The sequence below is a fragment of the Montipora capricornis genome, chromosome 13 (genome assembly GCF_036669925.1).
Source record: "Montipora capricornis isolate CH-2021 chromosome 13, ASM3666992v2, whole genome shotgun sequence".
Lineage (NCBI taxonomy): Eukaryota > Metazoa > Cnidaria > Anthozoa > Scleractinia > Acroporidae > Montipora > Montipora capricornis.
The window spans coordinates 26,962,453-26,989,952 of record NC_090895.1 but is presented as its reverse complement, the minus strand read 5'-3'; the positions used below and the strand labels follow the sequence as shown (position 1 = coordinate 26,989,952).

The 27,500-nt window shown below is 40.0% G+C and overlaps 3 protein-coding genes and 1 long non-coding RNA gene across 10 annotated transcripts in view; 3 read left to right on the top strand and 1 right to left on the bottom strand.

Moving 5' to 3' along the window:
* The window catches only part of LOC138029077 (pseudouridylate synthase PUS7L-like), a 23,529-nt gene extending 8,549 nt beyond the window's left edge, over positions 1-14,980 (top strand). For 3 of the 4 annotated variants that reach the window (XM_068876759.1, XM_068876761.1, XM_068876762.1), the window contains exons 7-17: positions 243-421; positions 534-582; positions 3,322-3,455; positions 5,361-5,504; positions 6,361-6,412; positions 9,676-9,798; positions 10,281-10,351; positions 11,749-11,857; positions 12,416-12,783; positions 14,469-14,516; positions 14,599-14,980. In XM_068876759.1, coding sequence (XP_068732860.1) covers positions 243-421; positions 534-582; positions 3,322-3,455; positions 5,361-5,504; positions 6,361-6,412; positions 9,676-9,798; positions 10,281-10,351; positions 11,749-11,857; positions 12,416-12,783; positions 14,469-14,516; positions 14,599-14,959 — 1,638 coding nt within the window. In that variant the 3' untranslated portion in view covers positions 14,960-14,980. The remainder of the gene's footprint in view (positions 1-242; positions 422-533; positions 583-3,321; positions 3,456-5,360; positions 5,505-6,360; positions 6,413-9,675; positions 9,799-10,280; positions 10,352-11,748; positions 11,858-12,415; positions 12,784-14,468; positions 14,517-14,598) is intronic. The other variant, XM_068876760.1, reaches the window with a different exon arrangement.
* A 2,938-nt stretch (positions 14,981-17,918) lies between these two features.
* LOC138028812 (uncharacterized) lies at positions 17,919-20,420 on the top strand. The gene is made up of 2 exons (XM_068876437.1): positions 17,919-18,707; positions 19,158-20,420. The coding sequence occupies exons 1-2, from the start codon at positions 18,061-18,063 to the stop codon at positions 19,474-19,476; spliced, it is 966 nt and encodes a 321-aa protein (XP_068732538.1). The 5' UTR covers positions 17,919-18,060; the 3' UTR covers positions 19,477-20,420.
* Positions 20,421-20,624: 204 nt separating this feature from the next.
* Positions 20,625-25,101, bottom strand: LOC138030976 (uncharacterized). The gene is made up of 3 exons (XR_011128090.1): positions 25,039-25,101; positions 22,932-23,141; positions 20,625-21,262 (listed from the first exon to the last, which is right to left on the bottom strand). It is a non-coding gene; the product is annotated as an uncharacterized lncRNA (long non-coding RNA).
* A 47-nt stretch (positions 25,102-25,148) lies between these two features.
* LOC138030973 (glutamic acid-rich protein-like) overlaps positions 25,149-27,500 on the top strand; it is a 45,527-nt gene continuing 43,175 nt past the window's right edge. For 3 of the 4 annotated variants that reach the window (XM_068878830.1, XM_068878829.1, XM_068878828.1), the window contains exon 1: positions 25,150-26,043. In XM_068878830.1, coding sequence (XP_068734931.1) covers positions 25,714-26,043 — 330 coding nt within the window. In that variant the 5' untranslated portion in view covers positions 25,150-25,713. Of the gene's footprint in view, positions 26,044-27,500 lie in introns of all 4 variants that reach the window. The other variant, XM_068878831.1, reaches the window with a different exon arrangement.

Below are 27,500 nucleotides of genomic sequence, written 5' to 3'. Positions count from 1 at the left end.
CATTTGACTCTGTAGCTGCGTGATGCAGCTCGAGTCAATACCCACATTTCACCCTTGCTCGCCATGGAGTCTCCAGTAGCTCAATGGTTAGAGCATCCGACTAGATCACGGAGGGTCGTGGGTTCGAATCCCATCTGGGGCTCGGATTTTTTCCGAGATCCCAGTTGGTTCTACCATCATTTCATTTCTCATGCAAAATACATGTAATAATTATTATTAAATTGCTTTGTTTTGTTTTCTAGATTCACAGATTGTTATCCAAACACTTTGGTTCCTTTCTTGAGAGCAAAACATTTAACAACATACTATTAGATAACAAACACAGTGGGACAGCTACTGGACAAAGTTATATTCAGGTGCGAATGAGGGCCAAAGGAACAAAGACAACCTGCCAAAAAAACAATCATTCAGTTGATTTGAGGTACCTCAGACCTTTGCAATAAAGGCTTTAAACTTTTTCAGTGTCACTTCTCTCCAACATAGTTTCTCTTTCATATACTGGTTTACGTCTTTGTTCTATGTTTGGTGTCCAGACAGGTTGGCAATGAATACACAAGATTTTCTTTATGCAAAAGAAATATGGTAAGTTTGTTGAATAAGTAGAGGATATCACATGGCCGTGCACAGAGACACAAAAATTATCTTTCAATGTTGAAAAATATTTCATGGATGGGCCCAGTAAACAAGTGAAATATTTTTCAAGACTCAAAGATAAATTTTGTATGTCCAAGCAGTCATGTAATGTTCTGTTTATTTTCACCCTAACCCTAAACAGAGATGAAATACCACCCATTTCACTTTATTATTTTTTGTGGTGTAAGTTAGAACAATGTCACAATTTATCAGGTAACCATAGCAACAGTGATATTTCACTTGTGCAGATAACATGTTATTTTCAGGTGTGAAGATATCATGTTTTCATGGGAAAGCTCACCTGGTATTTCATTAGTGTTTATAATAATTATTATAATAATTATATTTACTTAAAATTAATCCTTAAGTTTTGGCCCTAAGTGAATCAAACATTTCGAAACACATGATTTTTTCTTCTTTTTCGTACACTTCTTTGAGTTTCATCTAAATTTTATCCACAACAACAACCATGTGAACTTTCTTCTACACTCGCTAAAAAATTTGGAAGACCATACTTTGCGCTACATACAATGTATTTCATACGGTTTTGACCTTTTAGACCCAACATTGTTCAAGAGTGTAGAAGGGATCAATACAACTGTTCTTTTCTTTGAAAAAATGTAATTTGTGATAATCCTTATTAGCATAAATTATTGCTTGTACATACATAGTAGAGGTCTGGTTGAGAGTGGCTAGCGCTTGGAGTGCCACTTAATCACGGTTTGTATTTTGCAACCTTAAGCGAGTGAGGCATTGTGCGGTCAGCCTTCGCTGTATGCACAAGTCCAGTTACATTGATTGTAATATCATGCCTTTGTAAGGCGGTATATGATAGCGTTCATTTAGTACTTTTTTAGTAGTGTTTTTCAATAAGAATACCCTAGAACCCAAAGGGTCACACCACTGCCTTGATTTTGGTGCTGAAAACGTTGGTATACCAGTGCTGCGCCAATGTGAATTATTGTTCATATCTGATAAGGATAATGCAAACTGCCTTAAACGACCACTTCCAGAGTGTGTTTACCAAGGACTCACTTCCTTCCTTCTTCCCTCCCAACCACTCATATTATCATGTTTTCTCAGAATGGTGTCCTTAAACAGCTAGGTGATCTAAATACATCAAAGCCAGCTGGCCCAGAGATATCTCACCATGTTGCATGCCTGACCTACCCACAGAGATTTCTAGTAATTATTTTCTGACAGATCTATGACACAAGTACCCTACCAAGTGACTTGCAATCAGCTAGGGTCATCCCTGTTCACAAAAAGTCAAGCAAGGATAATCCAGCTAATTCTTGACCCATATTGCTTACCTGCCTATACTTTTGCTGCAATTAGGGATAGAGCACATTGTGCTCAGCCATCTGAATAAGCATCTGTCTGACAATAATATCTTGTGTCATCTACAACATGGCTTTCATTCTGGCCTGTCATGCAAAACCCAGCTAGTGCTGACCTTCCATGACTGGGCCAATGTCTTGAATCACCATGGTCAAGCTGAAGCCCTATTGCTGGATTTCTTGAAGGCTTTGGCTTGGAAGTCTGTCATACTAAATTATTACAGCCAGATTGTCTTCCTCTGACTTCTGCAGTTGCTGTCTACCACAACCTCAGGGTTTAACACTAGGTTCAGCAGTGGAGATGAGTTGCACTCCCACCACAAGACTGGGGTTGGAAACTAGTAGATGGAAGACTCCTACCTGTCAAAACTGACCTACCAGCAGCCCACACATCTTTGTTAGATTATTAGGTGCAACTGTAAATCTGACTGTGGCTCTGAGAGATTAGACTGGATTGCTTGGCTGCATGTGGTACTTGTAGAGAACAGAATTGCAGTGAAAACGATGAATGACAATCACATCAATACCCCTTGGGCTACTGAATGTGTGACAAACAGGTAGATTATTCCCATTGGAATCCCCCCTTAGCATCCAGTTTGATCAGTTTAATTCAATAATTAAGTACATGTTACCAGATAAGCCAAGAAATTAATATACATTATGGGATTGTTGTTGTTGTTGTTTTTTTTTTTTTGACCTGTTGAGTTATGGACCAAACCCTGTGGCTGTTATGCCAAACATCACAAGATGCTTGAAATGTTGCACAGTCTTTTTCAAATTCACCAAACGTGCTATGCAAGTATATAGAAAAATTACACTTGTGTTAGCTAGTAACAATATTTGAGCCTTTCTTGTAATTAAAATTCTTAATTTAAAAAATCTTTTCACAACATGGGTACCCTGTGATACATGCTCAAAATACGTATTAAAGTGCTTATAATCTAAGCATGTTCTGTGGCATAGATTTTGGGCAACTTTTTGGTTTGTTAATCAGTTGACCACTGTCTAACATTTGGCAATAACAGAAATTCTGTTGCAATTAGTTTGACTTCAAACCACAAGATGACTGGACTATTGGCGTTTCTAAAACGAGGGTAAGGGTAAGACCAAGGGTCAGGGTAAGGGTTAAGATACAAATACAAAAAGTATCCTAAACATGCATAAAAGCTAACCTTAGGCCTAATTAGGCCTAAACAAAAGTTTAAGGTTAGCTTTATGCATTTTTAGGATACTTTCTGTATTCGTATCCTTCAAAACCCTTACTGTGACCCTTGGTCTTACCCTTACCCTCGTTTTAGCAATGCTGCTGGACTATAGCTGCCAACGAATCTTTGCATAAATCTTTCAGGAAACCCTGGAAGCAATTCACCGTTTGTCAAGATGTTTGGACATCCAGCCATCAGCTTTTAGTTATGCAGGTGTCAAGGATAAAAAAGCTATTACCACACAGCATATGGTGGTTAGAGGAGTTACCCCTGAGCAGTGAGTATTTTTGTTTGTTTGTTTGCATTTTCAGAGAGTGGCTACTTGGCATGGCATATAATATGCTCAATAATGCACGCATTTTGATTGGGTCTCGTGCATGCTCTATCGGAGGACAGATGCATAAATGATATCATCATCAAAACATTTAATTCTTTATTATATAAAACAAATACATTCTGTGTAAAGTAATTACTTTGGCCACAGAGCATGGAAAATGTGCATGCATGAGCCACGGTTGGTTTTTTTTTCTATTCTGATTGGTTGAAAACATGGCACGAGAACTTTAATTAAGCCAATCACTGAGTGAAGTAATGCAAAACCAAAGCAATAAATTGGCTAATTACTGTCGACACTCAATTGAAAGCCACTCTATCTGTTCAGTAATAGATCACAGAAGACGTCAAAATGTGGTAAGAACATCAGTGACACAGTCGGTCATCTGTGATCTATCACTGAACAGACACACTATGACATGGAATCTGTTTATTAAAATAGAAGGTATCAACTCAATCCAAATGCGTATGACAAGCAGATCCCTAGACCACTTTGCCATGGATAAACAGGGACCTTATGATAAAACTTACAGACTGTCACTATAAATTATTCTTTGGACTACTTCCTTAATACTATTAGGTCATCAAAGTGGAGGTCCCACCAACAAGGGTTTGCTTAAAATGTTATACCTATAGTAATATCATAAGTTATTATTGGTTTTCAGTTTCTAAATTACAGAATTGCGGCCATTCTGGGGATCTGTACAAATGACCTGAACATTGCATTTCTGTTGGCTGTTACTCATGAATTATTACTGAATTGTACAACCATTGAAATTTCTTAGCTGTAACTGTAAGCCTGCGCATAGCAATGTTTGCAAACTGGGACCCACTAAACCCAACCCAAGATGCATAGCATTACAACTCCCAACCCAACCATCCATCCCACCAGGGTTGGGTCAGTGGTGAGAGTACTTGCCTCCCACCAATGTGGCCCAGGTTCAATTCCCAGACCCAATACCATAAGTGGGTTGAATTTGTGTTGGTTCTCTACTCTGTCTGCTCTATGGATTTTCTGTGGGTTTTCTGGTTTTCCTTCCTCAGGGAAACCAGCATACAGCTGATTCCAGCTGGCTGAAAGCTGTGCTCCAAGGTCTTACATTGACTGTATAGCGGCAGGCAGAGGGGCCATAGTATGCTTTCAGTTTGACCTTGTTGAGCTGTGTTGTTTCTGTACTTGCAATGGCGATTAGTGAGACAGTTCTAATAATAATAATAATAATAATAATAATAATGATAATTTATTGCTATTATTATTATCATCATCATCATCATCTCACTTGAAGTGCATAATCAGTATGATGCCTAACTGGCCAAAATGCCGGATCATGCTAACAGTTAAAATTATCTCGCATTTTGGACTGGAACTAACAATAATTTGGTAGTTCCTTCAAATACCACAAACAATAAAACAGAGTCATTCTCTCATTTTTCTAAATTATAGTCTCATTTTTCAATCTTCTCACACAGTCTAATTTTCATTCTCCTTGTATCAGTCCTGACATTGCTTTATGCATCATTGTTTCAATTTCATATAAAACTGTATATACCGGGTAACATTTCTTGGGCTACTGCAGCTGTAACAGTCTTATCATCATTCCACTCTTTCTTTAACTGTCCTGTAACCTTTTTCATTCTGCCTCCCTTGCACCCAATCACAATTGGCACTATTCTTCTTCTTCTTCTTCTTCTCCTTCTTATTCTTGTTGTTGTTGTTGTTGTTGTTGTTGTTGTTCTTCTTCTTCTTCTTCTTCTTCTTATTATTATTATTATTATTATTATTATTATTATTTCTCCTGTCTTCTCAAATCACTCTTGTCATTTTTGGGTATCTTGTTTTTATTGATAGGATGTGTGCCATTGAAGGTCACCCCTCCTTAGAAGGTATAGAAATTGGTAGCTACAGGAGAGGAGTGAGTGGACCACTCAGGATGGGTGGGCTTAGTGGAAACCATTTCAAGGTTGTAATCAGAAATATGCAGTGCAGTAACAGGTATCAATAATATTTATTGTTACAAGGGCTTTTAGGGCTTTTGTCAATTTCTATTTGCATTGCTTCCCTTAGATGTGTCAAACTATTTGATCCGATACTGGAAACATAAAAGAACTATGGGCGCAATCCATTGCACCAAAATTTCCTGTTAGAATCGCCCTTGTCACACGGCGGCCATATTGTCCTGGGAGACCAAAAAAGCTTTGTTTTATCACGCCAAGCCTCACCCCCATGGTTTCCACTGCAAGGCTTGGCGTGGTAAAACAAAGCGTTTTTGGTAACCCGGGACAATTTGGCCGCCGTGTGACAAGGGCGAATTTTCCACTCCAGTGAAGGGTCTCGTCCTAAGCTCACTCGCTCAGGATAAATTTCATGCAAAGATTCAACTCGGAATAACCAGTGAAATTGAGTGAGAAAAATTTTAGTTTGAGAACTTCCATATTTCTGGAAGAAGGGACAACCTCGGGAGGCTAATTACTGTTCCGTTTGTTTCTCTACTGGAAATTATTTTGGCTCAGTGGATTGCACCCTATGTAAACCTTACTGCACAAAAAATATTGCTTCTCATTACTAAAGGGTGGTTTTCACCGGCCGTGCAAGAGAAAGCAAGAAACATACAGAGATGCATTAGTAATGTCTTTTGTCCTAACAGAAGGCACCAATGACTGCATGTCTATTTCGGGGGTGGGGGAAGGGGGAATGAGGTGTGATTAGGTCTGGGGTAGGGTTAGGGTTAAGTGTCCATCGCTTAGAATTTTTGCTTTAAAGGTTTCTTAAAGAAATGTTGGTGACTTAGTGTGTCTTTTCTGTGGGTCTCATGTTTTCAACGTCTTAACGTTTTCTCGTGTTTTCACAGCCATAAAAGGAACTCAGAAGAATGCAATAAGAAGGTTGAGGTTGGTATAAAAGTGAGATTCTGTCGTTTTCATTTTTTAATGACTGACAAGAATCTTGTCAGGGTGATACTGAAAATTTTGTTAGATAACTCCTTTTTTGCCGTATTGTTAAGAAGCAGATGATAAATGTTAACCCCTGCAAACGACAGGGAGAGATATTAGGGGCTCAGTTAAGATCTGAGACGGCGACGTCGATCAAAACGTCACCTCAGAATATAACTTTGCTCTATCGGAAGTCCTTCACGATTATTCCATCTCGTTCACGTCGCACAGTGTGGGCGAAGTATCCCAAAAATAAATTGGCACGAGCGGTTTCAGGGTAAAAATAGAGAATAAAAGGTTCACATTTGTATGAGGAAGGGTTACGTTTTTTCAAACGGTTGCCGGTTGGGTAGAAACCTAGCACTTCACATCACCCTCTAATAGTTAAGTAACATTTGTGTGCTCACTTTGTCGACAAAACCTCAAATTTGGTGATTTCACGTCGTTGTCATACAGAGTACGGCAGAAATACTTCATGATTATTTGTCTTTTTTTAACCAATGATATTATAGGGAGCTTAAGCATTGACAACGGCGACGGCAACGAGAACGTCACAAATTTGCATATTTTGTGGACAAAAACAATAGCTTTGCACGCCCTGCACGTGCGTTTTTCAATTTTGTCCAATTCTTTGCCGTCGTCAGCAAAACAACAACGTGAAATAGCCAAATTTGAGGTTTTATGAAAAAGTTTTATAAAGTATGCGCCGTTCCGACCAGTGACATTTTTGAGGAACTAGCACACCCTTTTCATATTAAAAAGGTTGAAATAGTCACGAAGTGATTTCAATAACGCGAGTTTCTATTTTGAGATGACGCTGTCGTTGCCGTCGCCGTCGCCGTTGTCGTTGGTTAAGGACGTTCGCGCCAAAATCTTCCTACGGTGAGATTTTCTTCATTTCTCCCATAGAGTTTGGTCATAAAGTACTTACTCCAAAAATATAAAAAAAATTGGGGGTCACCGACTTCGTTTCGGAGAAAATGGCAGTGGAAAAATGCCTTAATTTCGATAAATCTGTCATAATAACGAAAGGTAGCCTCATCTGCTCATCCATCGAAAATCCTAAAAATAAACTGTTAGAGTGAAGGTTTCCGTGCATAGGCTTTTAGGGGTGGGATTTTAAGATAATTTCATGCCGCTAGGGATGTCGTAAACAGTAGAGTTCATCCTGGATGAGCGTTTTCGTAACCTCTATCCGTTGCAACCACTACCGGAATTCGATGGCACGAGGAAAGAAAATTAAAAAAAAAGATAACTTCTTACGGTGAGATTTTTTTCATTTTATCATATTTTGTAGATAGTAAGTAGAGGAAGTGATTCATGATTAAAAAAATAGGGGTCACCGATGATCCAAGGGAGTAAAATCGATGTGATTTTACGAAGCTCTTGGAAAACTTCGTTTGTCACGTTTTTGCGTGACCTGTTGGGGAAGGACTGGACCCCAAGAGAGGATCGATCGTTGAAGGGATGAAAGGTTTTTACCCCAAAACAAAGCTTTCTCGAGCATACCAACGAAGTTTTAAGCAGTCGTCATCTTCATTTGGTTAGTGTTTTGTATAATATTTCCCCATTGCCGTCATGCTCGTCTTCTGGAGTGTGGTTTTTGTGAAATTTAATCGCTGGTTTTTTCCACGAAGGTCCGCACTATTCAAGCCGACGAGGACGAAAATACTGCTCCATTTGCACGAAAGTGAAGGATAAGAACTTCAAAAACATACATTCATTTTGAACTTAAGTTCGTAGGGTAATAAAAACATTAAAAAAAGAAACAGCCCCATTAAATTTACGCAACGGTTGGTCCTCGAGTTTTCCAAACTTTCAGCCACTACTCGATCAGCAGCTACCTTTTAAAGAGCTTTTCCATCCTCCCGCTCACTTCTCTTTAACGTTTCATGATGATTCGGAAATAAATGTGCCATTCTTTTGCCGGCCTGGAATTTTTTGCCCGGCGTTTTTGTCGCCATGTTATTTTAACTAATGCTTGAACAATATTTATGAAAGTCAAGTAGTCTAGTGCACGACTGATAAAAACAACGCGAACATCAGTCGTGCAGTAAGCTACTTGACTTTCCTAAATATTTTGAGCCAATTTTGACTGATCACGATCTTCTCTTATCCAACGCTGTGCAAGACTTATCGTCCACGGTTTCTGCAAAGGTTTTAAAACCTCAACTTCACTAATGCTCGAAGTAATGCGTGACATATTACCGTCGCGTTACCTGCGCAGTAACGTTGCGCACAAACAATTAGCGCGAACGTCCTTAAGCTCCCTATTTTCTCGGTGGTGTCGTGACTTGGAGATACTCGGAAAAATCCGACTGCTCATTTACGGGACTTAGATTCTAGATTCAGGTGAAGCGTGCTCCGCTATACCGTTAGAACTGAAATTCTAGAAACGGGTTGCGTTTTTGTGATTGAGATGGAAAATGAAAAATGAAAAATGAAAAACGACTCAGATGGAAATTGTTAGCCCCGCCGGTAGGTGAACGTCATGAAATGAAGACTGATATGTTTTTCTTCATTGGTGAGTCGGGGATACTCGGAAAAATCCGAGTGCTCCATTTCAAGAGACGAAGCTACGACCTTCCGATTACTACTTCGGATGTTCAACCACCGAACTGTGGGAGACTATAAGTCCTTATTTAAGGACGGTGTCCACTAATTCAAAGGTATTTTTCCCGGTTTATGAATATGCGGGAAAAGCAGATCTTAAAGTGTTACTGAAATCCAAAAAGAAAATTGGGGGTAACAACGCATTTTGCAAAGATAATTAATCAACTATATAGGTGAAAAGCTTTAAAATACAAAGCAATGTGTGACGTTCTTTTCCAAATCTCTGAAAAGTGCATAGTTCCCCCACTTTTCTTTTTTGGATATACCAAGAGCACTTGCTGAGTTCTGCTTTCTCCGCGTAGTTTTAAACAGCGCAAACATATCTCTGTATTACTAAGCATCACCCATAGGAAACCCGAGTATCTCGAGATGTGCGGAACGTATGCGCAATAACAATAGTAGGCACCGTCCTCAACGAGGGTGAACACTGATTACTGGTAACCAAGTAGAGAGCGGGACTTGAATCCTGGACCTCCGGATCTCTCAAGTCCCAGTACCCTAACCACTCGGCTACCCTGACTCGTGGACGATAGGCCTTTGAACTAGGTGACACTTTTCCTGCTATGCAAGTAGAACTGGATTATTTTTGTACGCTTCTTTTTCTCTTTCATTTACACCAGGAAGCAGTTACTTCATTGTCATTAAATGGATTCCTGAACTACTTTGGCCCTCAGAGATTTGGCGTGGATGATAATGAAGTCAACGCTTGTGACATCGGACTGGCTATGCTTCAGGGAAACATGGTAAGGAGAAAAACGGCTACGATCAACACATGTTCCCGATGCTAAGCGCGCGAAAGAGTTTAAAAACTGATTCAGGCTCTGGCCAGTCACGACAGACGGTAACGAATCGTTGCGTAGCTTTAAATACCATTTATTCAGCGACATTTAAAATACGGGTATACAAAATGCCGTCCAATAACGAGTTGAGTCATTTGAAGAGCTAAACTCCTGGGCCCGGTTCCTCGAAAGCCGATTAACTTAATCAAGGATTAGCGTAAACGTTTGTTTCACGTTTTCAACTTTTTGGTGAAAGTTTCGTTTGCTTATTTTTGTTTTTTCAAGATTGACGTCTTCTCATGTAAAGTTCTGCCGAAAATCTGCAAAATTTGGGAGTAGAGAAATGAATTGCTTGGTTAATTTTTAATCTGGGATTAGCGTTAATCGGCTTTTGAGCAACTGGGCCCAGCTGGCGATTTGGACATTGTTTTTTTTTTACTCTGTAGGTCCATGCTGTCAAGTTACTCATGACTCCGTCTGAACACAATCCGGACCACGCTGTCAATTCTGCTAAACGGTGACACCCTTTTTCTAAATCCATATATTTAAAGTGATTTCTTTTCCTCATTATACAGACTAACTCTACGTTTGGCTAACCATCCACACACACGTCGTCGTCGTGCCAGGGCAGTGGTGTCTCCCAGATTTTTATACCAATTATCTCTAATGGAGAAAAGACACTTGACAATGTAAATGTGTTTGTGTGAAGACAACTTATTTAAGGACGTTCGCGCCCATTGCTACTGCGCATCATTTCGCACATGTCACGCACACGTCATGCATCGTAGACCACGCAGGTAAACACGATGCTAAAGGCGCAAAAATTTTCCACAAGAATGGAACATGAAAGTATGTGGCATCATGGGATAGCTGTGGACCCAGGTCTTCTCGGAAATGTCACGCAATGGCGTGACAGTGCGAATAGACAATCGCTTTGAGAACTTCGCAGCGATTTTACTCTCTTGAATGCTCGGTGACCCCCATTTTTCTTTCCGTAGATCACTTCCTTTCTTGATTTTGTCTATTTTAACAAAAAACAAAAAAAATCTGTACGTGAGAAGTTACAAATATTTGGCCTTTTATGCTCTCTTGCCACCAAAGTTTTCTTTCTTAGACTAATATGTATCGTTTTTCAAGGTCTATTTCACCTCAGAAAAAGACATCAGTTGCAAAGGTTAATTTAGTTATATTAGTTATGTTGAACTGAGTACGTTTACCTGATCTAAATTTCACTCATGTAGCTTTTTCATTGCTGACAGTTGTAAGCTAAGATCGTCTTAAAGTAACGCAATCTTCGAAAAATGCACCTCATGATCTCGAAAACGAGCAAGGTGACCCCCCATTTTTTTTGCCTTTTTGGCAAGAGTAGATCATTACCTTTCTGCGTGGCAAGTTTAAAAAAAATCTGTACATGGGAACGTTTTGGGCGCGAACGTCCTTAAGGGGAAAACAGCTCACTTCCGGTTGCCGTCCGCGTCTCAAAAACGCGCGTGCTTGAACTCCCTAATAGGGACCTTAAGGACGCGCGTTTTTGAGACGAGGACGGCAACCGGAAGTGAGCTGTTTTCCCCTTTAACTTGTCTTCACACAACCACATTTACATTGTCAAGTGTCTTTTCTCCATTAGAGATGATTGGTATAAAAATCTGGGAGACACCACTACCCTGGCACGCGAAATGTTATCTTCTGGTTGCCGTCCGCGTCTCAAAAACGCGCGTGCTAACTCCCTAATGTGATCGCAGTATCCGAAAAAATAAATTGGTACGAGCGGTTTCAGAGTGAAAACAGAATATGACTGAAAATGAAAGATTCGCCGTCGCCGTCGTCAGACTTAAGCTCTCTAGATCACACCGGTATTCGTTCACGTGATCATTGAATGTTATTTTGGACAAGTTCCTAATTGTTTATTCTCAGATTTTACTGTGAGACGGGTGACGTTCAAGGTACTCTGGCTCAAATGCCCGCCTACAAAATTCGCGAAGTCTTGGTACTCAAAGCTCTTCACCGACATGGGACTGATATGGTATGCATTGGAAGAGGTGGAGGAATTTGTGTTTATTCAAGTCGGCTAAACGGAAGCGTTTTATATCTTTAAAAAGTATCTTTTTGCTCTTTTCCAACATTTTTCAACTCTCTCGCCTTGCATTTGGCCCACGACTTTCAGTAGCTTTGATTCCCTTTTGATTGGTTTTGCTTTCTCACTGTAAGTTAGTTTCCAACGCCAAATTGGGAATATGCGCACGCGCACACACACGTTTCGCAAGCTCGGTTGTGGGTCGAATGACCGCTGGCTTTGCTTAGTGTGACCCATATGGTGTCTTTGATAAACGTGGGGTTTCTAAAGACCAAATTCCAGTCAACGGTTCCTCTTTTCGGCGCCGTCAATCGCATGTGCTGTGAAAGTTAGAGGAAAGCGGCAAAGCAGGCCAATCACATTACTAATTGCGACCCATTAATTAACCCTTTCCCTTACAGTGATTGTCGACGGCGAAAAACGGTAGCGTCGGAGTTCGCATGTTTAGCGAAAGGTGTACGAAGAGAGGAACTTGGACTGCAACCTTTATTTTCTTTACATTTGTAGGATGGCTGTGGCAAAGCGTTACTGAATATCCCATACTCTATGCGATTGCTGTTTGTTCACAGTTACTGCAGTCTTGTGTGGAACTTAATGGCGTCCACCAGAATTCAGCGGTACGGACTGGAAGGAACAGCTGAAGGTGATCTAATCGTGGATCCGCCCGCAAAGATTACGCATGACCGTAAGACAGAAACCTCTGACAATGGTGACTGTAGCGATATTGACTCGTGTTCCGTTGACAACAGTGGTATTAGGCGCGATCACGTAAGATGTATAACCAATTACGAGCAAGGAAAACATAGCTTGAAAGATGTCGTTCTACCACTTCCGGGTTACGGCGTTCAATACCCTGCTAATGATGTGGGAGAAATGTAAGTCTGTAGTCCAATAATCTTAGGGCGCTTTCCATTTGACAGAACTGACCGGCCAGACCAGGCATTTGGAAGGAATAACTCTACAACGCCTTCAATATAACACAATTCGAGAATGGTATATACTCCTCCTGAACAATGCGAGGGATTATTGTGCAAGTGTTTCTTCAAATTGTTACATTTTTTTTGCAAACTGACGGGTCTGGCCGGCCATTTCTGACAAAAGGAAAGCGCCCTTAGACAGACAGTTTTATCGATACTTTCTCGGTTTGTATTTGGAGTTGAAGCGACTCGTTGGCGCCTCGGTCTGTGACAATACCTTTATCCTTTGGAGAAAAATATTACAGATACTTCCCTTTCCATGACAGCGGTTAGAGAGCTGTGGTTGTGGTGCTATGCACGCATTGCCTGCCTTCCGACTCTAAGCACCCGCTGCGTATTTTTCCTTGCATTCACTTCCTGTTTTTTTCCTTTCTCCAGTGGTGATCTGTGGAATATTTTTCCATTGACATCTTCCCGACTTACATTTGGCACACGTTACATGTTTTCCGACCCTTTTGGCTTTTCTTATGCTGCTCTTAGCATCCCTTGGAGCCTCTTTTCCCGCGTTCTCGGCCGCTTTTATTTTCTTTCTCGCCACATTTTGTACCAGTGACATTTTTACCACGTTGTCTAGTTCCGATAATGGGGAGTTTAAGAAACCACGACGGCTACGGGGACGAAAACGTCACTTCAAAATATACGTTTGAGCTATTCTAAGTATTTCGGGATTATTCAATCTTGTTTATATGATACAGTATGTGCGAAGTGTCCTATAACTGGATTGGTACGGACGGGTTTGAAGTAAAGAGTGAGACTGAAAGATTCACTGTAGTTTGTCCACGTTGTCCTCAAAACCTCAAATTTGGTAATTTCACGTAGTAGTTTTAACGAGTACGGGAGAGAAATGTTCAAAAATGCGTGCCGCACGTGCAACACGATCATTTCTTCCTCTTTTAACCAATAATATCACTGCTTGTTGTCGTTGTCGTTATCGTTGCCATAGCCGTTGTCGTTTCTTAAACTCCCTTATATTTCACAGACTCCGGTCGAAATATATGAGAAAACAACAGGTATTGTCCGCCGCTCACTTGTGCTTCGATCCACAGCGGAAAAAGCTGCACCTAACTTTCTGCTATATTTTCTATATTATATATATTTTCACCTATATATCTTTCACCCTTTCTCTGTTCATATAATTAACAATTATTGGGTGAGGTTGAGCATGATAGCGATAATTCTCACAGCCAAAGTTTTTGTTATCTGCCAAAGCCGAAGGCTGAGGCGGATAACCGGGCGGATAACAAACTGAGGCCATGATAATTATCCCTTTCATGCGAAAACCAAATCCAATAATTGTTTTATTATGTATATTCCTGAGCTGCACTTGTAAAGACAAGAGGACTGGCTCCTCCATTTCTTTGGATGAGCGTTAAATCAAAGAATGTTTCTGCGGTTGGCAGAATTTTCTGCATGTATAAAACTATTGTCTGTAGGTATGACGTCAATTCTACATTTATAAAGTCTATTGGCTGTAGGTATGACGTAACAGAAACAGAGAAAGCAAGAATTAGCCAAGAAAAACATATTTGACACGATTTCGATCATTTGGGACTGAATCATTTTCCTTTTTTTCATTGATTCAGGTACCAAAAAAGATTAGAATCCGATGGATTAACTATCAAAAGCTTCAGGTAAGGTTCGAATATCAACAGCTTTTTTACCAGCACAAATCCTCTTGGTAATAACTCTGACCTACACTTCGTTCAATTTTAGGCTAAGAGAACTTGGTATAAACGTGCCAGGGGCTTACAGAAAACTTGTTGCCTTTCCGGCTGATTTGTCATGGAAGTGTGCTGATAATGCGCATGCTCGCAGTGGCCATAAAACCACTTCCCACTCTATTGTAGCGGCGGGCTCAAGTCTCGCAGGCAATGACACAAAAAGATTGAGACTTGAAGCGAATAACTGTCATAAAGACGGAGCTGACAATTCCTGTGGATATCCTTCAAAGACGACGGAAGATTCCATCATTGAAGAAGAGGACAGTTTCTGTTGTAACGATGTAGAATTGTCTTTTAGCTTGCGACCATCGTGCTACGCGACATCCTGTCTCAGAGAACTGTTGAAGAATTAAAAGCTATCCTTTCCTTCCTTATTCTGTTTGTCTTTAAACGTGGTCCTAAACTGAGGGTTAAATACTCTGTGTTATTCGACTGGGTACAATTCTCGGCGATAACACTTAAGCTATCCTTCCTTATTCAACTTTGCTGTCTTTGTTTTTAAACGTTTTCCTAAACTAATTACCAAATACCTGTCATCAGTATCGGTCGCCTCGGTACCACTAGTCATTCTACAGGGTGCAAGTCGTAACATGAAGACAGTTTTGAGTCTCTGTACTCGGTCATGCACGCACTTAGGAGCTGTTACACCGACGACAGTTTTGGTTGATGATTTAGCAAATGGATTGCTTTTCATTGAACATTTTCTTCCAATCTGCATCGAAGCGCAGCACAACGATTTCACTAGATTTATTCGATTTTTCATTTATTATTACAAGAACATTTAACAAAAGAATATGCTAATGCAAGTCCCAATCGAAAATAGCGTAGTTAATCCGGTTGGGTGAAAACAAAAACAGATAATACAACATATCTACACGCTCCGTAAAATTACTTTTATACAGGAGATCATGATTTATAGGATTACTACACCTACAAATTACAAATAAAATGAAATAAAACTAAAAGAAAAAAACAAGTAAAAGGGTAATAACCGGAAGAAAATATAAATTAAACATGCAAAAAGAAAAAGACAAGTGTTATTACAACGACGTCAAACGTCAATATATTACTATTAAGAGCCGTATTATTTTTGTTCCATAAATCTGGCCATAGATCTGGCAGATATTGTGCAACAATCTTTCTATTATGGGGATAGCGTTTAAAAAAACGAGCAGCAGGGTTTTATCCTTATATATCTGGACTCAGAACGGATTCAAATTGTGAGGGGAGAATATTAGCATAAAAGAAAAATAAGCTATGTCTTATTAGTATTCTTTATATAAAGAATACTAACGAGGACTGTTTTATCACGATTTTAAGCTTATGCACGTGACATTGATAGGCTACTGGGCTTATGAATTATTAATGAGCTTTTGAATAAAAGTGCATGAACTTTCTCGTTAAAAGCTAATCTCTGTGTAAACATTTCGTTAACTGGTTTTGTCACTCTATCAGTATTCATGGTTAGTTTTGTATCCCTGCTCTCATGCTTTAAGTGGCTTTCGGAAATCCGACCACATTTCAGTGCCCCTGTCCAATCTAATGCATTGAGATGCGGACGGCAACCGGAAGAGAACATGTCGCGTGCCAGGACAGTTGTATCTCCTAGATTTTTATACTAATCATCTCTAATGAGGAAAAGATACTTGGCACTGGTGGGTTAAAAGAGAAAACAGCACAACACAAAGTGAAAATTCAATGAAATTGCGCAACTCTTAGTTCACTCATTCGAGGATTGACATTGTAAAACATATCAGAATACGATTTACCGCAAATCTGATCACCATACAGTCCAAATGACTTTTTTCAGTGTCACGTATTTCCGTATTTTGACTAGAAATACAAAAAGACTTGACTTGCAACTCAGCCAACCTGTGTTCTTTATTCTTCCAACCATTACCAGTTTCCTTCTTTAAAATGAATACTCTATGGATATTCGCTTATAGATCATCAAGAATTTAACTTCAAAACAGTGATATTGGAGAAGATAGATCTATTACATTACATTACATTTTCTCTGGAGCGCTCGAAGTTTTTTTTGCCTACACAACAATCTCGCGCTTCGGCCCTATAAGGTTGCCGCCTAGTCAGCCTCGCGTCTTCGCTCGGCTTCCAGTTGCCAACTCTTCAACTCGATCCAGTCCCCCGCTCAGGCTGGTGTTGTGTTGTGGTGTATGACATTCCAATGATGCGTTAAAAAGGCCACTGTATGTTTCAAGAGTCCTCCTGAAAAGCTGTGCTGCGAAATATAATGATTGTTCACTTTCTCCTGTCCAACAATTCTGCAAAACAAACGAGTAAAGCGCACGAACTTGGAAAACTGCGCAGATGTGTCTTGTAATAGGAGATTTATCACAAATGAACCGAGTTTATTCCCAAAAAAGACGCTTTTGTGTGACGTGTTACAGATAATTGTTTCATCGCGTCAAAAATTGATGTCACGTGAAATGGACAAATATGGTAACAATCCAACTTTGCGCATTTGCAATTTTGTTGATTAAAAAAGTAATTTGGTAACCTGGATGCTAAACATTATATTTTGTTGTGGGTTGACAACTGGAAGATGTGGCGGTTAATTATATATATTTTATCAGAAATTATATTTTAAAACAACAGGGTTCAAAATTAGGGTTATTTATTTAGAGGCGTGGGCCCAAATAAAGGCTTAAAGAACATTCCAAACACACTCGGGGGATTTCAAAAAGTTGCCAATGCAATTTTCGACAAGTTTAATGATTAAATTTTCCATTACGACAATGTTTGTTTCCTTTCCTTTCTGTGTTTGAGGTCTACATCATGCTACATGGGGCACGCTAAAATATCGAAAATTTACCGTCGACGTTTCCGCATTGGATGCTGAAAGTGAAATCTTAAATTGTAAAATTCAATTAGACGCTATTAAAAATTTGCTTTCAGTATCCTGTAAAGGTCATTTTTCAGTTCCCTAATTTTACCCCGCCTGCGGATGGTCTGGAAAGGTATTCCCACGCAAAAGATGGTCGTGCCTTAACAGGATTTGAGAACGGAATTGATCTAGGAAAGAAGCTATTGAAAAGTTTCGCTTAATAATAAAATGGTCATAACTAGTGAATTAGGATAGAATTTGAAAAATACACATACTCATTTTGACTACTTTTCGCTGTTTATGGAAATGGTAAAGTTATATAAACTAATGCTTCTGTTTTCTGCTTATTTTTCCCTTTAAAAGAGCCTTTCTCAAGCTTAAAACGTCAAAGTCTTTGGATCTTGCAAAGTTGTACATTTAAGGAGTGATTTTTGTTTTAATTTAAAAAGATTAACCTTTTACCGGAAATCAATCCCTCATCAACACCATAACCGGATGTCATCCTGTCACTTGACTGGCATGAGTTAAGGAGTTTCTTTGATTAGAGGCTTATAAATTTCGCAGGCAGACATGCTTTTGCAAGAATCAAAGCTATCCTGACTCAAAAACATGGCTTTCAACCTAAGGTATCGAGTAGTTATTCACAATCTTTTGGTTCACAGTTTATTACTTTGGTATTGCAATGGTCCAGTGAACAGCAATCCTCTGCCAAATTCTATAACATGCAATCCACGTGATGGGAAGATCGGTACCTCGGAATCTATCATTGTTCGTGTTGAACGTTTCGATGATACTTCAGTTAATTTCCGCCGAGATAAGCCTCGTCTTCTATCAACTGTTCACCGCACAATATCCAATGATGGCAAAGTATATTATCTTGACTTTAACCTCAAAGCAAAATTCCACGGAAGTGAAGTATGCCTTTCGACTCTCAAAGAAACTATAGTGAACGAGAAAGGTGCAGATGAAAGGAGGCTGTACACTTGCGAACATGTGTGCCTTCAGGTCGGAAATGACGGAAGTTTGGTAACCAACTCATCATCGGGTGGTCGCGTGTGGCCGGGAAAAAGGTGCTGTGTGTGGAGCCGAAATAGATATTTCAAGCTGACCCCATTGAATGAGGGCCCTAAATGTTTGAGCTGCCTGGGGCGTGAATGCCTGAAAAAGAACATAAAAACAAAACAATGCGGACCGGGAGATAAATGCGTCGCTATCACACTGAAGGAAAAGCAAAATAGGACAGGAAAGAACTCAAGGTGAGTTTCTAAAAAACTTAACTTTTTACGATTGAACGAAGCCTGAGAATATCGGAAAGTCACAGAAAGGTTTTTAAATGGAAACAAGGAAATGGGTTGCAGGCATTGCGCCTCGTTTGCACGTTTTTGAATTGATTGTTTTGCTGATCCTCTAAAGCTAATTCCAAGGGCTCGCACGTCAATTAATCTCGGTGACGTCATATTTGGGGGGGGGGGGGGGGAGGAACCAAAAGCATTCTTCACTCAGACAACGCAACCAAAACTGACTAATCCTTTTTAAATACAGAAGCTTAGAAATTACGAAAAATTCAAAGGCATTTTTCTCACCAGCTTACCAAGCCAAAAAAAGAACGTTTGATTATTGTGGCCAATGTAACTCTCCATAAAATTAGAGTTGCCATCTTCTTTTTGGCATCTAAATAATACATGTTTCTCTCATTATCACTTTAGCATTGTTCCCATCATGCTGGGTTGTTCAAGCGACGACTCGTTGCGCGGTTACACATGCAGTGACGGCTGTCGGAGAGAAGTCCAACTTGTGGGGACTGGAACGAGCAACGTTTGCGTCCAATGTTGCGCGGAAGATGACTGTAACAGGATTAAAAAACAGCCATCAAAAAACAGCACTCAAACTGCTACAATAGAAGCAGACAATACGAACGATTCAGTGCAAGAAAATGGAGCTATTCGGATCAATAGAAATGCAAACCTAACGGTGATCTCTGTGATATTTGCTCTTTGGTTTTTCAAAACAGGCGTGGCGTTGTAGTCACAAAAGATGCATTAGACCGAGTTGTTCAGAAGCAAAGTAAGCGCCGAATTTGGGTTTAATACTATGGCAACCGATAGGTTGTTGTCACGCTAACCCAGAAGAAGTGTTTTCTCTGCAAAGAATGACATGGACCTTAGTTACAGGAAAAATTAGATTTGCTGAATACAGAGCCTTTTTACAAGGCGTTGCGCGGCCATGTTTTCCCAAACCAATCTCTTGGGCCGCCGTCGTTCAAAGCTTAATCCTATATTAAAGGAATTTTTCATTCATCCTTAAATTTCATTTTTAGGCATTTTCAGTGGAAAAGTCGAAACCTTTGATGTTGTTTTACAACCAATTACCTTTTATCGCTTTTCAGTTCGAACAAATGGGCCAAAGAATCGAACTTTTTTCTTGTGCAAACGGTTTCTTTTGTTTTGTCGCTGATCAAGAGATTGAGAACTCAAAAATCTACGACGGCCGGTGGAAGATAAGATTTCATAAAGAAATGTCAATGTGTTTGAAAATCCTCAGCGTTTAGTTATCAGTGCTCCTTATTGGGCAATTTTTTAAAAAAATACCTGGAGATTGCATAGGTGTGGAAATTAATTTAAGAAGTTTTAAAAAGGTAGGCTGCAAAGCCAGTCTTGTGTAAATTACCCATGCGCAACAAAATCCACTGATCTTTACACCATTTTCCTCTGTTTAAACAAATTTATGCATTCACTCATTCACTTCATAATATTGTACTCACGCTGTGCATATAAGACACTTCAATGAATCTTTGAGATTTACTATGTTTATTTATCTTCGATTAAGAGGTTCTGCCATTTGTATAAATAGTGCACTTTGACCGGCTCAATGCAATAGCATGTAAATAGAGTATATACTTTAAATTTCAGCATAGCATGTATGCCACATTTTGTACCGATTCTTTTATGTAAATAAAAAAACAAATTTTATATTTGCTTTGTACAATCCTGTTCACAAGGCGCGGATTATGTTTGGACCCTTGCATCTCGCAGCCACAGTTGCTTGCTCTCCAATTGGGTCCTTACAAAGCCATCAGTCATACTCCGACTCTTTTGTGGATAAGGGGTTTGCAATCTGAAAACTTTGACGTAATCGCACGGTTCCACGGATTTGAGGGTTTTACGGTCTTTTCCTCAATCGTTACTCTTTCCCTCAGATGCGCCCCCATCGTGCGATCAACGCGATTAGCCTAGAGTTACACCAAGTAAGCTGGTGACTAGCCTAATCCCTCCTCGCTTTTACACAAAACTGCGTGTAGGATTTAAGGATGAAAGGACGATCGTTCATTTAATATCAGTGATATTGCACTGAATACGGTCCAAGGGAGCTGAATTTAGCATAGCAAATGGTTTGATACTTTTAACGTCCCGGCCTAATCCTGTTATATGGCTGGAGGATTTTCGTGCCCATGAGCAAATTTCTCACGGGCGTACCTTGTTACGACTTTTGGCCATTGGTAGCTGTAGTCCTCAATCACCTCTTTCCTGTCTCTCAGCAAATTGCCGAAGAGCCTTCTCGTGTTCTTTTTTCGTTCTATTTCTCTTTTCTTGTTCCTCAATTAACCTTAGTTGCTCCAATACCATCTTATGGCTGCGCGCTCTTCTTTCCGCCCGGCGGAATTCTATCGGACATGCTAAAGCTCGTCCGTCACGGGAAGTAGGCCGCTCGCACAAAGCGCAATCCACCTCATGAGTGTCTCCAGTCTCACTAGTCAGAGGTATTCCATGTTTGCACACGCGCTCGGGCTCTTCTATAATGCTATCAGTGGAACCTGTAAATGAGGCGAAGGAGACAGAACAAGTGAAAAGAATTTCTTTCAGTCTTCTTCGCTTTTTAGTCCAGCACTTGAATCTATGACTTCTGGATTAGTTGTTTCGGCTAAAAAATATGTCAATTACGCGAAGTTGAACACTCCATACCAATAGACGAGGTTCTTTTTAAAGTGGCAGCCTAAGGTGTGAATAATAGCTACCTCGTCTCGATCCAAAAAGAAGCGCACAACACTGATTCTGGTGGATCGATTAGTAGGGAGCTTAAGCACGCGCGTTTTTGAGACGCGGACGGCAACCGGAAGTGAGCTGTTTTCCCTTTTAACTTCTTTTAACACAATCAAATTTACATTGCTGAGTATTTTTTCTCCATTAGAAATAATTAGTTTAAAAATCTGGGAGACACCACTGTCCTGGCACGCGAAATGTTCTCTTCCGGTTGCCTTCCGCGTCTCAATCAAGAGAAATGAGGGGACAGAGAGGGAGGTTCCCGGTCCAGCCCTTGGGATATGTCATGTCCACGAAAGTTATTTTTAGACGAGCGGAAGTATTCCGAGACGTCCGCATGCTGGCCTACCTCGGTCCGATGCTTGAAAGAAAATAAATATTCATCAGCCTTCCACGTGCGCCGTCATTTTCTCTTTTCACTAAGAACCTAGGAGCGAGGCAAGACTGCATGCGGACGTCTCGGAAGACAGACTTCCCCTAGAACAAAGACTTCCGCTCGTCTAAAAATAACTTTCGTGGACATGACATATCCCGGCCAACGCCCTGAGCCTCCGTCTCTGTCCCCTTATTTTCTCTTGTCTCAATAAAACGCGCGTGATTAAGCTCCCTAGTATAGTTCTGCTCACTAGACTTCCCCCCAGATCATACGGCATATGGATACAGCAACGACAACGTCAAAAAGAAGTAATTTATGGTTAAAAGAGGAAAAATGACCGTGCTGCACGTTCGGCCTTCTTTCTATACATTTCTCTCCGAGTGCAGGGATCGCACGGTGGTGAGAGCACTCGCCTCCCACCAATGTGGCCCGGGTTCGATTCCCAGACTCGGCGTCATATGTGGGTTGAGTTTGTTGGTTCTCTACTCTGCACCGAGAGGTTTTCTCTGGGTATTCCGGTTTTCCCTCTCCTCAAAAACCAACATTTGACTCGATTTGCGTTGATTGTTAATTTCAGTTTACAGTGTCCCCAATAAGTGCTCCAGCGCTAAATCGACTAGACACTTAAATAAAAGTTTCTTTCCTTTCCCTTTCCTTTCCCTTTACCGTACGTATCCAAGCTACAACTTGAAATGACGACAAATGGGTATACCGCAGTGAATATTTCATTCCCTCTCCTTATGTCTAATCCGTTTGCACCAATCCAGTTACAGCCTTATCCTTCGCTCATCTTACACCACTAAACATGATGAAATAATCATGAAATACTTGGAATAGCTCAAACTTATATTCTGAAGTGACGATTTCGTTGCTGTAGCCGTCGTGGTTGTTTAAACTCCCAACATTATCTTTTCACCACAACAGAATTTCCATCACTCTCTCTACCAAAGAGATTCCATTTGCCCATGACTCTCGGGTTAATTTGTTTCTGGTGGCTACTTAACTATAACAGTTCATTAACTTTCATTATCCTGGATGCTCTCGGACGTAGAAGTTCGTTTTCTCACCTTTGAATGGTTTCACAACTATCAGCCTTGTCTTGTTTGTTCTTGGTGTCGGAGGTCGAGGCACTGATGCACCGACGCAAGCCAATGTCTCCACACGTGACTGGTTTCGAGTAATCATTTGTGAGGATGGAGAACTACACCGCTGACATGCCTCAACAGGTGTCATTGTTGAATCCAACAGGGTCGTATCTGGCTCAGGAGTTAGCAGCTCTGGAAGAAAAAGATTTTGTTGTTGTACGAAGAAAATCGCCAGATTATTATAACGAAAAGTAGTCGTTGATCTATTAATAAAGAGAATCGACGGAGAAAGAAAAGATTACCCAATTGAAAAGCGAAAACATGGAACATATGGCAATGGTGGGAAAACATGGACAGTAATCCAAGCATGCGCATGCGCTTGCACGGAAAAAAAACTGCAGTTAAACTAAGGTTCGTTCGATTGATCGTATTCCGGAATAAGAATACAAGGAATAGGACACGTACGTACCAGGATGTCTTTTGCTGGAAGGCAGGATACCATGGTTCTCAGCTACAGTTTTGATTTCGTTTAAAGACTCGTGTTTTCCTGAGAAGACCGCCGATCCGAAGGAAATAGTAGCAACAGACGAACGATCGGAGATTTCCGTGATCTTTTCGGGTGAAGAACGCTTTGGCCGGTGAAAGCTGATTTTTCTTGGAACGCGGGAAGGCGCACTTAGTGATACAATCTTTGTATTTTGATTTTCAAAGCGTAAACAATCTAACATTTGACCCATCATTAAAAGAAAAAACAGAGTATTAAGAAAGTGCGTTGCAAATTTTTTCGGAATCTTTGAATTGTCGTCATAAACAAAGCTAGAAGCGCGAGCGCTACTTACGAATAAAATTTCTTGTTCTGTCGTCAGAGCAATCAGAATTTGCAAAGTTCAAATATGTTACGTCTCTCTGCTGCTCGATTCTTTTTTCAGCTACTGATTTTGAGTTTTCCTGATCGAGTTAAAATTGGCTACGCACTAAACGAGTTGAGGGTAAAAGGTTACATGTGTCGGTGGAATTGTCACCTTCTTAACAGGCGTTTATGGGAGCCCTCACCGATCAGCGCGAGCTTCATGCGCAAACTAATTTTTGTCCAAGGAAAGGTTACGTCCAGGTTAACGTTCCTTGAGAAATGGCATAAAAATGCAGAATTTAATGCCTGAAGAATAAGTTGGACAAATGACTAATCTGCACTATTTGAGCCTAAGCAATCTGTTATACAAGACCAGCTGTTCTTCACAGTCGAAAGTATGAGAAATTTCCATTTTCTTTATGATTTGTTTGACTTATTTATTCTTTACGCACGACATACTGCATAATTATGCAATTTCTCAAAGATGCGGCTTACCAATAGGGAGCTTAAGCACGCACGTTTTTGCGACGGGGACGGCAACTGGACTGTTTTCCCTTTTAACTTGTCTTCACACAGCCCCATTTACACTGCCAAATATCGTTTCTCTATTAGAGATCATTAGTGTAAAAATCTGGAAGACACCACTGTCCTGGCTCGCGACATGTTCTCTTCCGGTTGCCGTCCGTAACGTGTCGCGTGCCAGGACAGTGGTGTCTCTCAGATTTTACACTAATCATCTCTAATGCGGAAAAGATCTTAGCAATGTAAATGTGATTGTGTGTAAACAAGTTAAAAGGGAAAACAGCTCACTTCCGGTTGCCGTACCGTTACTCAGTAACGACCGTTTGCGCACCCGTTTACGCTCAACATGGAAAAGGAGCAGGCCTGGCGCAGTGCCAGAGCAATCGCCCCCTGGTTACTTGGTGTCACATGTTGGTTGAATCTGTTTTGGTTCTCTACTCTGTTTCGAAACGGTTTTTTCTGGGTACTCTGGTTTTCCGCTCTCGTCAAAAACCAATGTTTGGTTTTATTTTCATGTATAGTGTCTCCAATTAGCGCCTCCGCGCTAGAAGACTTGACTCTTAAAAGTAAAGTTCAAGTTCAAGTTCATGGTCGTTGCTTCCAGATACTTCTAATCCTTCTTTAACAACTTCAACTTTTTAAATGGAAAGCTGGCTTTTTGCTTTTAAAAGCACCATTCATGCCTATGTCTTTAATTTCTTCCTTTTGTTGTTTTACCTTTCCTTTGTAGAATCCGTTAATCTTTGTGTCTGTTTGGCAATCACTGTATTCCATTTCTTCGACGACCAATGGCCTGTAGTCCATGCCACTATTCTCAACGACAGAAGTTCCTAGCCTCATTTTATGCAAAGTGATACTTGTCTTCGTCCGTTTCGAGTTTACTCTCTTATTCTTTGAAAAAAGCAGCTTAATTTTCTTAATGTGCCGAGAATTGTTCAAGGAAATGTAAGGCCAAGAAAAAGTCGTAAAACTTGGAGGAAGGGTTCATCAAAAGAACAAACTAATGAAAGAACAGAGATTTCCTCACAAGACATTCACACCATGAACAAAGATCAGCTCGTGTTTAGATTTTGAAATATTCATGAAGTATCAAGCCTATTTATCATGTGAGTTGAGCATAAATGGGATAAAAGGCTACGGACGGTAATTCAAGACCTCGTGGCGATTCATACACAAATAAGGGAATTCAAAACTTAGTGCAAGTCGAGCATCTTTGCGGCAACAACATCGATAGCTCTTCCGCACTGGACGTTTTTTTCACTTTTGACAGGATAGGGATCAGAATTAGACACGAATTTTCTCGGCGCAGGACTTAACAGTAGCGTGATAAGTTACGTGTCAAGCTATTGTGGTGTCAAAGATTTCAAATCGTCGTTTTGGGAGATACCAATAATGTCAGTAGGACACGCAGTTCAAGATTTGTCCTTTCCCGTCAAAGTGTACGTTGGTCTTATCCATCTTCTACTCCTGTTTTTGGCGGTCCTGTTTCTCCAAAGACCTTACAAGAAAAGAGATGGCAAAGAAAATCCTCAACAAGGCCGAAAAAGTAGGACAATTACCAGAGATAATCGTGCTGTGACAATAGAATCTTGTCAATGGGTAAATTCAACGCTTGCTTGGTTTTATATGCACGCAAGGACAGACGATCGTAAAGATCTCACGCCAAGCATTGTGAAGTTGTGGATTCGTGCTCTTAACAAGCAGCTTCAAAAAGACAGGAAGGTAATTTTCTGTTTTGCATTGTTAATCTAACATAAACGATAACTTAAGGTACTATTATCCCGAGAAGTCTTATTTACTCTTTGTTTTTAATAAACATCTTAACGCCAATATAATTTGTTTAAGAACACAAAACATAACCCTTGACCCAACATCGATCATTTCGTGTCAGCAATTTTTAATCTTGGTGATTGTTGGCAAGGGAGAGCTGAATTCGCGGCATTTTTGACTCTTCAAATGTTTGTGTTAAAAAATTAACTCTTTTTTAGTATATAATTTGTATAAAAAAACTAGAAAGCGCTAGCAAGCGCAACCCTACAGTGTATGTTAAAATAACCTACAATAGTATTGTTTGAAATACCGGTAGTCTTTGCAAAAACTACAGAAACCGAAGGAAAAATTTTCTGGATGGGCAAACACTTATTCTTATTTGCAGTCAACAGGTGTGTGGTGGGCTAGTTTCATGAGGGCAACATGTATTTGTATAGGTAATCACATGATTTCGGATGCAATTTGGAATAAATTTTGTTAAAGATGACCAAACGAATGTAATTTGTAGTCTTTGAAAAAATTCACAAGTGCTTATTTATTCCAAATTGCATGAGAAAATCATGTGATTACTTATTAAAAATACACATGAAAAAATTGGTTAAGCAGAAGAAACGCACACATCACGCAATCAGGGAAAAATTGTGCCATAAATTGCGCCATCCAGGGCGCGCACTTGATTTGAAAACAAAATATTTGATTGCTTTTGACCAAACCCTGTTGTTTATTAGCCAATCATAATCCAGAATTTCGATGTGTAGTTTGCACGAGCGTTACACTTTTTGCACTGGTGTTATATCTGAACTGCACTGCTCTTAACCAATCAGAATGGAGTAATTTTTCATGTATATTATTATCATTGGGAAAAAAGACTGTATTAAAACCAGTTCAATTTTTTTATTTTTTTCAGATTATTTTGATGATTATAAGACAAAGAAAAATCAAAATTGAACTGGTTTGAAAAATAATATTTTAAACCAAGAATAAATTTGAACCACAATATACTCATGAGGGATGAGGCCAACTTTGGATATGAATGTGTATTTAATGTTACCGCACAAAATTTACTCTTTCGTATGATGGTTAGTTTACCTTTATCAGCTGGTTTCACAAAACCAAATTTTTGTGTTTTACTGCCTACGAGAGGAGCACCAGAGTTTCTTTAGAAATTAATACCTTTGCTCATATGCTAAATGAATAGTTTGGGGCGATTGGAGTCCGATTACATGATGACACAAGTATGGCAGACATAAATATTAATATCATGCATTGTACAGGTCAGATTTAAACCTATGCGCCATGCATTGTTGATTGACTAAAGATGGTTTGAGGTCGTGCACTGTAACAGGGTTGCCATGATCAGGGAAAAATCAGGGAAAAACAAAACGTTTTCAAGGTCAGGGAAAAGTCAG